Source organism: Mycetomoellerius zeteki, unplaced genomic scaffold (genome assembly GCF_001594055.1).
Source record: "Mycetomoellerius zeteki isolate Tzet28-1 unplaced genomic scaffold, Tzet1.0 scaffold155, whole genome shotgun sequence".
NCBI classification, from domain to species: Eukaryota; Metazoa; Arthropoda; class Insecta; order Hymenoptera; family Formicidae; genus Mycetomoellerius; species Mycetomoellerius zeteki.
In genome coordinates, this window is record NW_017256500.1 from 2,415,173 (window position 1) to 2,427,025 (window position 11,853).

At 32.8% G+C, this 11,853-nt stretch overlaps 3 protein-coding genes across 5 annotated transcripts in view; 1 reads left to right on the plus strand and 2 right to left on the minus strand.

Annotated features, from left to right (window-relative positions):
* The window catches only part of LOC108720820 (androgen-induced gene 1 protein), a 25,517-nt gene extending 24,602 nt beyond the window's left edge, over window positions 1–915 (plus strand). Inside the window, exon 6 of one of the 3 annotated variants that reach the window (XR_001936545.1) lies at window positions 268–335. Coding sequence is in view for 2 of the 3 variants with exons in the window: in XM_018445033.1 (XP_018300535.1) it covers window positions 268–320 (53 nt within the window). In the remaining variant the exon portion in view is untranslated. Of the gene's footprint in view, window positions 1–267 lie in introns of all 3 variants that reach the window. The other 2 variants (XM_018445033.1, XM_018445032.1) reach the window with 2 other exon arrangements.
* Window positions 916–1,986: 1,071 nt separating this feature from the next.
* On the minus strand, window positions 1,987–6,656 carry smo (smoothened, frizzled class receptor). The gene is made up of 8 exons (XM_018445035.1): window positions 6,412–6,656; window positions 5,841–6,155; window positions 4,928–5,368; window positions 4,676–4,848; window positions 4,260–4,597; window positions 3,883–4,084; window positions 3,323–3,493; window positions 1,987–3,226 (listed from the first exon to the last, which is right to left on the minus strand). The coding sequence occupies exons 2-8, from the start codon at window positions 6,153–6,155 to the stop codon at window positions 1,987–1,989; spliced, it is 2,880 nt and encodes a 959-aa protein (XP_018300537.1). The 5' UTR covers window positions 6,412–6,656.
* A 1,452-nt stretch (window positions 6,657–8,108) lies between these two features.
* LOC108720709 (serine/threonine-protein phosphatase 6 regulatory ankyrin repeat subunit A) lies at window positions 8,109–10,849 on the minus strand. Its single transcript, XM_018444847.1, has 5 exons — window positions 10,310–10,849; window positions 10,011–10,062; window positions 9,562–9,793; window positions 9,171–9,359; window positions 8,109–8,589 (listed from the first exon to the last, which is right to left on the minus strand). Exons 1-5 carry the CDS (start codon window positions 10,676–10,678, stop codon window positions 8,154–8,156), a joined length of 1,278 nt encoding a protein of 425 aa, XP_018300349.1. The 5' UTR covers window positions 10,679–10,849; the 3' UTR covers window positions 8,109–8,153.
* Between the last annotated feature and the right edge of the window lie 1,004 nt (window positions 10,850–11,853).

Sequence of the window (11,853 nt, forward strand, 5' to 3'; positions counted from 1 at the left end):
ATTTTAATATACATTTTTTTAAGTATTTTACATTTAGCATTTTAAATAGAATTACATTTTAAATGGCATTTTAAATACAAAAATACTCAGCCCTGCCCACAATAATACTTATTTTTGTACTTTCGTAGCGAACGACTTATTATTATTTTTATCAATAAAGTCATTATAATACAATGCACATAGAATATATGCATATAATGTACAATGTAGCGTACGTGACAATTTGCCCGAACTAAAGTCCAGATATATTTGTGTGATCGAGTGTAGGAAAAAAATACGTAGCGGTAACGGAGAGCGTGGAACCAGATTTGAAAACGTAAAAACAGCGGATGGACGAGAGGGAATCTTAAATGTACCGATCGTAATGTACCGATCATCCGGGGATAACATTGCTGAAGACATTTTCTTGCTACAAGTGAGAGAAGTGCCTTGGCGAAATCTAGTACGTTTACGAAAAGAAGATTTTAATTTCGACGTTGAGATGAAAATATATGATTATCCATGTATGATTATTGATCTAATTTAATTCAGCGAATAATGTAATGATACGTAATGGCCTAGAATTGATTGCAACATATATATTTTCCTAGAAGTTTTATTAAATATGTTTAATGGATAGAGACCCTCTCTCTCTCTTGGCATCTGTTTCCTGCCAGAATATAGTTTAAATTAGAACATGTGACATCAATAAGAATTATGCATTGTTTACAGAATGTGTCTCGTCAATGGTTCGATACGCTACATTAAATATATAAATGATAATAATTTCATTTCTGATTTTTCTTGGAAAAACGAAAAAAGAAAAGATATCTTAAATGTAATCAGAACTTTAACACGTTGAGAAAGAAAGTAATATATCACTTTTCATATTCCGCGTACATATTGTAATAGTAAAATTTTAGAGACGTTTAAAAATATATGGAGAGATTATTATAATTAGATTAACATAACAAATATGAAAACATACAATACGTAAAATAGACTACTACATAAATATATTAATAATTATTACAAAATGTAAAATGCAATGATACAAAGAGACGCAGTTTATAATTTCAAGAGACAGTACTTTTCAATAGACATTTGTACTAGTAGAAAATATTCGACAAAATATGCTTCACAATTTTGTATCAGCTTATATATATATATATGAGCAATCTGATATTACCTTCCTGTAATTATAAAATATGGCTATTACAAAAAAGTAAATTATTTATTAGTTATTAAAATGAAAAATATTCATAGATCTACATTCTACGAATGTGATTCAAATCATAATTATATTAAATAGGTAAATGAATCTTTTTTTCTTTTCAAATAGCTAATAATTTATAAATCAGTAATGTAGAAAATTATAAAACGCGTTTTATTTAGGCACTTGTTAAAAAAATAAACATCTCGCGCGCGTCCCATACACACGTACACATACACACACACACACACACATAAAGAATCTTATTGTCATAAAAAATATTCGTACGCGCACGTGATACATTTTTACAAAACACTGGAAGACATACAATGTTAGAAATATAATGATATCCTTTTGCGGGAAAATATGTACAACGTGATATACATTAAGATCCTAGTATCATCACAAATTAAAAATTAATTACTTAGCACTCGATGCGAGTTGTCAGTTATGGATACTTTATTAAGATTTGATTACTATTTTAGCAATAATAATAAAATATAGAAAATTATTTATATGTATTTTGTTATCCTCATCTTCTCAAACGATATTATTTAGTCTTTTATTGGATTATCACTTCATTGCTGCATATCATTTACAACGTCAAAAACAGTAAAAGTCAATAATTGATCTCATTTTTGTTTAGAAAATATGATAAAAGCGGTAAAAAAAGAAGAATCAATGATGCAATATGATTCTTACTATTTCGATAAAATATATCTATATAGCACGTAATTCCTTATTCCGCGCATTTATCGATATATTTATATAAGAACAAAAAATAGTTTTCAGTCTTATGTCGTGATATTCTTACTTTTTTTCAATTGCGGCGATATTTGAGTTCCCTTAGAACTACAATGCCTGCTGTTAATTATCTCATCGATACTCTGCTTTAACTCTTCCATCTCTAATATATCGAGCGGCAGCGAAGTTTGCGTCGCCATCTCTCTAGCATTAGTCTGTCCATCGCCTTGCAACAATCTTGTTAACTCTGGATAACACGAGGTGAGACTAGAATCCAAATCGCTCATCACAGCTTTCCTATACGCCTCTTTCTTCTCATTTTCGTTTTTCACCTTAATATCACTGGCCTCCTGAAGTAAATGTTTCAAGATAGCTTCATCTTGTAAAACGTACTTGCCTCTATGACCCTCGCGACTTCTTCTATCACTTTCATGATTGTAAGTTTTACAGTTCTTATTGCTACGCTCTTTATTTTTACTACGCTCATGCGCGTTTTCCGGATCTAACATTTTTACTTCATCCTCCGATTGACTACCCTCACTGTCGCTATCTTGTTCATCTTCCTTCTCCATGTTGCCTGCTTCTATGTCGACATCCTTATCAGCCATATCTTGCCTCTTCTCCTCGCTGCTTAAATTTTCGTCACTGCCACTCTGTCCTCTTAACAAAAAAGGCAAGAGCATGCCCGTGTTTTTAGTGTCGATAATTTTCAAGGCTCGCTCATCTAGTCCAGCGTTTCCGAGTCTTCTGCCCATATTGGGCATTTGAATTGGAATTTGAGTTATTAGTTGACTATCTTGAGAAGTGGTGCTGCCTCTTCTAGACAGCGGATCGATTTTTGCTGATCGGGATTTCCCGAAGTCTCTTCTGCTCTTCCCACGACGACCGCGTGATCGGCTTGCAACCTTTCGTGTTGTCTTCACTTGTGCGATTTGTACGGATATCTGCGAGTCCAAAGAATTTCGTCTGGATTCCATAGAGACACATCGGAATATACTGATCTCGGAATCAGCCGAGTTGCGTCTATTACTAGACACAGATCCTGTAGTGCCGACTAGTGCACCCCTTCGCGTTACTAATTTGGGCAAAGCGGCCGCCCAAGTGCTGCTGAAATCTTGTGACGCTGAATTAAGGTCGAAATTCAGTCCAACTGGATCCGCATGAGTGTTGTGAAAACTTATTGATAAACGACCGGCCTTATTAAATGTCTTCCGGTTCGCAAATAAATGCGCGATAAGCTTGTGCTTACTCAGTCTTATAGGAGGCTCCTCAGACTCGCGATTAAAAATCCTACAAACGAAGAGAAAATATATGCTACTCAGAATAGCATTGATAACAAAAATGACAAGTCAATACAATAAGTATCTAGCATGTATTGAAATTTACCTTCTTAGAAATCGGCACCATGTGTCGACAGTTGAGCTAGTCCATATCCACGAAGACATAAATATGCCGGTGGAAAATAATGCAAGCAAATGCAGTTGCAGTTTACCTGTGCTAGGTCTCGAGTCCATTTTACATTCAGATACGTCTGCATACTTTGTCGCAATCGTGCATCTTTAAACAAATGTAATCACATTATTGTATTATGTAATTACATTTACAATACATTACATTTAGATAATATAATGTATTGTTTTATTAGATAATGATAATATAATACAGTATTTTACGATAAATTTGAGTCTAATAATCAAATATATTTATAGGAAATTTAATATATTTAATATATTATTTAATATATTATATGTAAAAGATATATTTTGAATACATACAGAGTGAATTTTAATGGATATTCCAACCACGGGAAATAAATTACCGACTGCAATTAGAATCCACGCGTAAGAGAGAATGAAATATTTATCACTCATGTTAAAACATTAGGACATCCATTAAGATTTATCCTGTATATGTGGATTTATAATTATATATTGAAATTCCCTTACATCATGTAACTTCTAAAGCTTTGTTGCCATTGCTGCGAGTTTTGAATTTCGTAAATATGACAGTAGAATGTAATAACAACAGCTGCAAGAGTACCTATAGAAAAGAGTCCCATTCTGACAATTGTCTGTTTTATCTTTGAACTTGCTCTTTCGGATATGATCTCCTGACTGCTTATTTTTAAACAAATAAGCGTATAGAGTCCTAAAATGCATACAACATTGTATATCATAGATGCAAGAATAATTGTTCAATACATTAAACAATAATGCATTAATACTCACAATTTAAATACAGAAAGCATTAAAAATGTGCAATAAAAATTTAATATTATTATCATATCGACATAAATGTATAAATGATAAGAAACAATATCTACCTCTGCATAGGAAATATCCTCCTATTAGAACTGCAAGTAATACGGGACCTAGCACAAAAATCTTCGCCATATGATCGGCGTAACCCACGAAGCAAATTCCTGTCATACTATTACCATCAATTCGGCCTAACGCCATGATTGCGACCGTCAAAACGAGTGGTATGCACCAAGCGATTAAATGAAAGTAAGCACTCTTTTTGTCTATCCGATCTTGTATCGTGCCAAGTGCTCGAAAGCTCATGTGCCAAGCATACGTCAATATGACGAACCATACTGCAGCTGCCATTAAAGAATAGTATACAAGAATGAAGACAATGACACACGACAGATTCTCTCCGCTGTAAAAATAAATATTTTATGAAATTAAGTCGACATCATTATGATAAATTTCATTATGATGTATTCGTGAAACATGCCTTGGCTCTCTCGTTCTTAATGTTCCATCTTTGTGACATATAACTACATCCCTACTGCCAGGAGTGAATTGAATTAGCCAGCCAATGCAAGATACCATAAAACAACCATTAATATAAAATATTACCAAAGCTGGATACTTGTTTGCACTTCTCCAATCTATGACAAATGTTAGCTGGAACGTGTGAATATAAAATATTAATTATATAATTAGCATATATTATTCATAAAAATAATGTTTTTATGCCACTTACAACGGTGAATAAATTGAAAGTACAGCAGATGCTTGCAGCCCATATAATGAATGAATGTATCTGATTATGTTCATCCGATGTGTATAAAGGGTCATAACATTGTGTTCCACAGCCTTCAACACCGTCAAAAATGGAAAGAGCATTATCAGTAGGTACAAGAGGTTTTAAACATTTGCCCGAGATATTAAATTTCAATTCCCTAATGTCATTCTGACATAATCGTGGAAATAATTCCTTATTATCACACTTTGCGAAACTCGGCCATATTGTATGATTCATCAACATCCTGCAGGGTCCTGACACCATCTTGCACATCTCTTGAGATGGTAATTCGACTGTATCATTAATGCATTTTGGCATAAATATTGAGCACAAAAATGGCTGAACGACTGCCCAGCATTTTGGCACATGCTTCAAAGCTTGCAACAAGTATAATTTTTCCTGAAAGTAAAAAGATGTATATAGACAAATGTAATGTATTCTCATTATAGAAAAACCAACGTAATATGACATATTATGTGATAAATAACTTGAGAGAAACATATTAAAAGCTAAAATAAAAATATATTCAAATACAGCTAAAAAAATTATATACTAATATAACTAACAAAATTAAATACAGTTAACAAATATTATTCTTATTGTTCTTAACTTCTTAATGTCGCTTACCATTATAGAAAGAAAAGCCTATGCATAGTAAGAGAAGAACTGAAGAATTATCTGAGACAATCTTAAATACAAATCTTGAGACTTAAATGCTCATGTTTATATAGGTGTAAAATAGTCTATTTCTTAGAAAGCTTTGCAATGCTAAGTTTCTAACTTACATGCATAAGTTTTTATAAAGCTTTATTGTAAAAAAAGATAAAAACATTATTAATACAAAAAATACATGAATAGTAATCTTATCTACCTCAACAATGTCTTGAGTTACGTGCTCTGGTATGAGATCCAATGTGGTAAAAGTATAAGGTAATTTCGTACCCATACAAGTACTTTTAGATAGTTGAACACATTTAGCAGGTCTACGACAGGCTGAGATATCCGGTGACAATTCACCTATAGGATATCTATCTAATCGATAATTGGGATCTTTAATTCTTTGATGCCGACTCATATCCTTCCATGTACTGTTTTCGCCATCGTCGTTAGCTGCAAATCCATGCTCCAGTTCCAAAGGCAAACCGTTGCAGAATAGCAGGCAACAGAGGACCAGCAAAAATATCATCTGAGAGTAAAAAATAAGTTTTTCACATTCAGGAAGCGATTTAAGAAAATACACTGTAATGTAAACAAAAGCAGAAGCGGTCCTTTTCCCTCATTTTTGAAAAGAGACACAAAAGAAACTCCATTTCCTTCTCTTTACAAAAACGCGACGCCTCTTCCACAAGGTAATGTCAAATTGAATAGTGATTAATTAATCTCTCACGAAACACAGAATGTCATGTGAGAATAAACGCGCGGTATAAACAAGAGACGTGTACCTTCGTGCAATCGGGCTCACGGATTGATCCCGGTTAACCATGAGGTAAAGTCTGCGTCTCGATCGTACGAAGCATTAAGCATCTTCTACGAGACAGCCGCACTTAAAGCTCACGAACCAGCCGGACCACACAACGCGTCGCGTTCCCGGTCGGCGTACCATGATAGACCACCCACGATGCGTCTCCCCCACGCCTTTCTCAAGTTTGAATGCACGCTACAGTCGGCCACGTGCATTGCTCACCGATGGCAGCACTACACCGCATCGTTACGTGCGAGGAAATCAAGGCCGAATACAGAGACGGCGGCAAGGAGAAACGAGGAATCATTTCGACCGAGATTTCAGCGCGAGAGTTCTCCCACTTCGCTCGATTTATATTTCGGAGTCATATAAAAATTAAAATAAAATGCTAAAATTGTTAGACTTTGAAAAAAAGATTTGAACTTTAAAATTTTAAAATTTTAAAAACTTTAAAATCTTAAAAGATTTTAAAAAATTAAATTTATACAATATTATTCAGTATTTCCATTAAAATTTTATCTTAATATTTAGACAAACAAGATATAAAAGAGATATAAAATGAGATTCGAGCGGTCAAATTAACAAAATTGTTAATATAAAAATTTAATTATTTTTTTTTGTTGATGTCCAGGAGTTAGTTTAAAATGTTAGAATTATGGCAGATTTTCACATAAATGTGTAAAATAAAAATTGTAATACATATATATAGAGCACGTTATATTTATCTCTATTTTTTACACTTCACAAAATTACATTATTAAAAGAATGGTCTATGTACATGTATAGTATTTGTAAATAATTATGAAAACTATTTACATTTTTCTACAGATTTAAAGATTAGCAGAGACTGTAAATACAAAAAAAATGAGCGAAACTGTGTAATATCTCTTTTTTCATTTATTTTATCGAAAAGATTTTATTTCTATGTTTTATATATTGGAAGGTCTCAATTATGTAAATGTATATACCTATATGTAACTATAGATACATATTATTTAAATTATGTTAATTTTTCTTTCACTAGTCACAAGCATGTAAAGAAATATCCAATATTTATTGCACAGGACAATTCTATATACAATTTCTAGTCTTTATATTTAAAAAAATTCTATCTTATTTCTTTCTCTCTCTCTTGTTAGAATTATTTGTCATACATCCAAGTTACTAAATTTTAATCGAGAAATATTAAGTGCAGTATTAGAATTAATTAGAATACTATTTTTTTTATATTTGACACTTTAAACAATTCATAATTTTTTTTATATTTTTCTATTGTTACTGTATAAAAACAATTGCAAAATACAAAAGCTAATCATTTTTGTCCACTCTATTAATTACTAATTACGTCTAATTCAAGGGTATTAAATCTGCAGAGAAGAGAGAGAAAGAAGCCTAAGTATTTTATCACATATGTAACTAGTATTGTAATATTTTTAGACCATACATTAAGTTAAAATCAATCATGTTTTAGAGTTAACCAAATTCTCAAATGACTTTCTAAAAAAGTATAACAATAAAAAAATTGAATCTTTGCGAGATATGAAAAAACGATTACATTTACGAATAAAATGCGATCTAGTCGTTTGCATGGACACACATAAAAGCATAATACATAGACACATATTTTTTTTAAGTTTTTAATAAAAATGTTACTAAAATTTATACGAATGATGCGTATAATATTACAATAGCATATCTTCGTAATTAATCAGTTATACTCGACTAATCAGTTATACTAAGAGCATTTATGTTTGCTAGTAAATCTTTAACATTATCCTGAACCTGATCCGAGGTATTGGATAAGGAAAGACGTGAGCAAAAATTGCTCAACGTTTCTACCTGTTCTCGCATATTCTTTTGCTTCTGCAGATATGCCATCAACATATTAATTACATTATGCATCTCTTCTTTGATCTCAAGCATATCCTCATTATTACAGTTTCGTTGTAACATTCTTAATTTCGTTTTCGCTAGTTGCAGTGGATTGTAACCATACGAATCTAATGCGAGAACATCAGTACCAGCTGTTAAGAGCAGTGTCACTACTGATAATTTGCTGTTAACCGTGGCTAGATGCAACGGCGTATTTCCTATACAGTCACGCTGATTCGGGTCTGCACCATTTTCTAGCAATAAACGGACTATTTCTGAATAACCCCTGTAACAAAGAACAAAGAATCAAACATTTAAACAATATTATTTTAGACCGTTGTGAGAACACAATCAATATTAGCAATTACAAAGCCTATATGGTCGAAGCTAGATCTTTGATGCTTTAATTACAGTTTTTTCAGCTTATTAACATCTTTAAAATATGATGCTTGATTGAGCATCAAAATTATTAGAAATTAATTTAATTCGCGAAATTACTAATGTAGTTTAATTGCGTTTATAGTTCGGATAAATTCGGTGCGCAGTTCGAAAAGACTACAAATATAGTATATATGCAAGTATATATATAGTATATTTAGTGATTCAAGATTTGAATTATTTAAAACATCAAAGATCTAGCTTCGGCCATATAGGCTTTGTAATTGCTAATATTACACATTTAACTTAAACCACTACTATTTTCACAATATCTTAAGGAAAATACATATTTATGACTTCATTAATAAACTGATTCAAGAAACTCTACTTTCAAACATATTGTTTATCTTATAAGAAAACATATATGGTACGTGTTGAGGTATGTGTTTTATGTTGTTTCGGATTATATTTTATATATATAAATTATACCTGCAAGCTGAAATATGAAGGGGAGTTCGTCCATGATCGTCGTGATTGTTAGGTGACACACCAAATTCCAAAAGTCTTCTCATCAAAGATACATTATTCGTCGTAGCAGCCAACCGCATCCTTCGTTGAATACGTTCGGTTTGCCAATCATTCCAGGCTACAGTTTCGGCCGTATAGGCTTTGTAATTGCTAATATTACACATTTAATTTAAACCATTACTATTTCCAGAATATCTTAAGGAAAATACATATTTATGACTTCATTAATAAACTGATTCAAGAAACTCTACTTTCAAACATATTGTTTATCTTATAAGAAAACATACATGGTACGTGTTGAAGTATGTATTTTATGTTGTTTCGGATTATATTTTATATATATAAATTATACCTGCAAGCTGAAATATGAAGGGGAGTTCGTCCATGATCGTCGTGATTGTTAGATGACACACCAAATTCCAAAAGTCTTCTCATCAAAGATACATTATTCGTCGTAGCAGCCAACCGCATCCTTCGTTGAATACGTTCGGTTTGCCAATCATTCCAGGTTACAGTTTGGGTATTCGTATTTTTACGCCATGTACGAAGGACACGTTCTCTTATTTTAGGGCGATATAAATCAGCTGCAATATTAAAATATTATATTCTTGTATACAATAATGTACTCCCACCAGGAAATTATTTGCATAAATTAATATTTGTCTAAATTCTAAAATAAAAATTTCTTTAAAAGATTTAAAAATATAATGCAGCAAAAAATGATTATTCGCTTTAAAAATTAAAATAAAAAGATACAAAATCAAAAAATCAGAATATATAGATAAATCGTAAAATACTCACAAGGTGTCGATAATTCGCTAATCTTGTGTTTATTCCGTATTATTTCTAAGGCCTGAAATAACACAATAATATTCTTCTAATTCAAGATTTATAATTATTATATCAACAGTTATTTTAAAAAAAAAATTGCATTAAAGATCTATATTGTTACTGACTTAAAATGTTTTGCTAAACTATCTTGTTATTTTTTTTTACTTGTATTTCTATTTGAAGAAACCTTCTGGACAAGCTCTAGCTTCATTTTACAACTCTCAACCATTTACTAATGTGCAACAGTATACAATAACAACAATAGATACCTCAGCGTTGATTTTAAGTAGCCTGTTCTTTTGCAACATCACAGTGACCTCGGACGAAGTCCGTCTGCTCTCATCAGGAACAAATAGAGGATGTATTAAAGCGGGCCAGTCGTACATGTCCAGATTGGGAAACTCTCCAATGGAGCTGGCGTCGACGGCCGTGACGCTGCTGCTGATGAGCTGGGTAGCGATGACCTGCTGTTGGTGACTCTCCTGCTGGATGATCGAGCTATCATTCGAATCGTTCCCCGTTTCCACTCCAGAGTCTACCGACGTCATGTTTACATTGCAGCACGCAATACTACCGCTAATACCGCTATGGTCGGGTAGCATCGTCTCTCGCCCTCGTGAATCCGCAACGTCGTCCATCGGTATAATTTGTCTCACGGAGAATTTACTATAGAAATTAACTTACGTACCAAGAACAAGAATAATGAATAACCGAATTTTTCGCTCTACTTCTGATAGTCTTGAGAACTCTGACCAACTCTAACAGCTTTCTTAACCACCTCTCCTCAAGTAATCACGGTACCTCTTCTTTGTTCCTCTTCGTACTTCCTAAGTTCCTACTCACTTCTGTTACCTAGAGTCCTCAAGTAAGAGATGCGCGAATTGAAATCGCTACGGGATTGGTTGATGACGATATTGCAAGAATATGGCGCAACCAATGGCGCAATCGTATTTTATTCCTACTTACATAAGATAAAACGCGACGAACATTCACTGAAAGTGAATTTTTCAGCTAACACTTATATAAATTTTAGTCGTAATCGTAAGATCGCAAATCAGCCAATCACAATCAAAATTACGATCTCGGGTTTTAAAACGCTCGACTGTGATTGGCCGATTTGCTTACGGCCTTACGATTACAACTAAAATTTTTTTACGCGTGATAGCCTTTATATGGCATAATAATATTTTATAATAATATTGAATTATTATTATCTAAATTTGTACTTACAAACATACAAGTATCACACACATATGACACATAATGGAGGCCGCCATGTTCTTGCAAATGCTAGAAGTTCGCGCATCTCTTACTTGAGGATCTCTACTATTACCTACAGGGGGTCGATTGTATATCTCAAAACGAGGTGAAAATTACAAAAGTGAGCAAATTTACTAGAATACTGATAATTTCATTGGTCAACACCTAGTAAATTTGCTCACTTTTATAATTTTCACCTTGTTTGAAGATATAGAATGGACCCCCTGCTCCTCGGCTCTTTTTAGAAGATAGAGAGAGTTTTTCCAACAAGAGACACTAAAGTCTCTATAATAAAGTACCGCCAGAGAGAAACCTGAGATGCCTGGTTTAAGATACATTTTCATGAGCTGCCCAAACCGGTTGTCTCAGCGACAAAAAGGATCGATTCGTATGTACATACGTGACCGGACAAAACCTCCGGTTGTAACAATTATTATTTTAAATCGTTTTTATTTTGTATGAAGAGTTTTGAAGTGCAAATAAAAAGGTTTGTGAGTCATTCTATTAATTACAATTAATCATTCTTTTTTGGACCATGTATGTACTTGACCGA

Coding starts and splice junctions, on each gene's coding strand:
- smo (XM_018445035.1), bottom strand. CDS start 6,155: ATGATATTTTTGCTGGTCCTCTGTTGCCTGCTATTCTGCAACGGTTTG. Junction 3,494..3,882: donor AGCTTTAGAAGTTACATGAT/GTAAGGGAATTT, acceptor ATTTGTTTAAAG/ATGCACGATTGCGACAAAGT. Junction 3,227..3,322: donor TGGTGCCGATTTCTAAGAAG/GTAAATTTCAAT, acceptor CTTCGTTTGTAG/GATTTTTAATCGCGAGTCTG.
- LOC108720709 (XM_018444847.1), bottom strand. CDS start 10,678: ATGGACGACGTTGCGGATTCACGAGGGCGAGAGACGATGCTACCCGAC. Junction 9,794..10,010: donor TAGCGAATTATCGACACCTT/GTGAGTATTTTA, acceptor TTAATATTGCAG/CTGATTTATATCGCCCTAAA. Junction 8,590..9,170: donor CTTCATATTTCAGCTTGCAG/GTATAATTTATA, acceptor TCTTTGTTACAG/GGGTTATTCAGAAATAGTCC.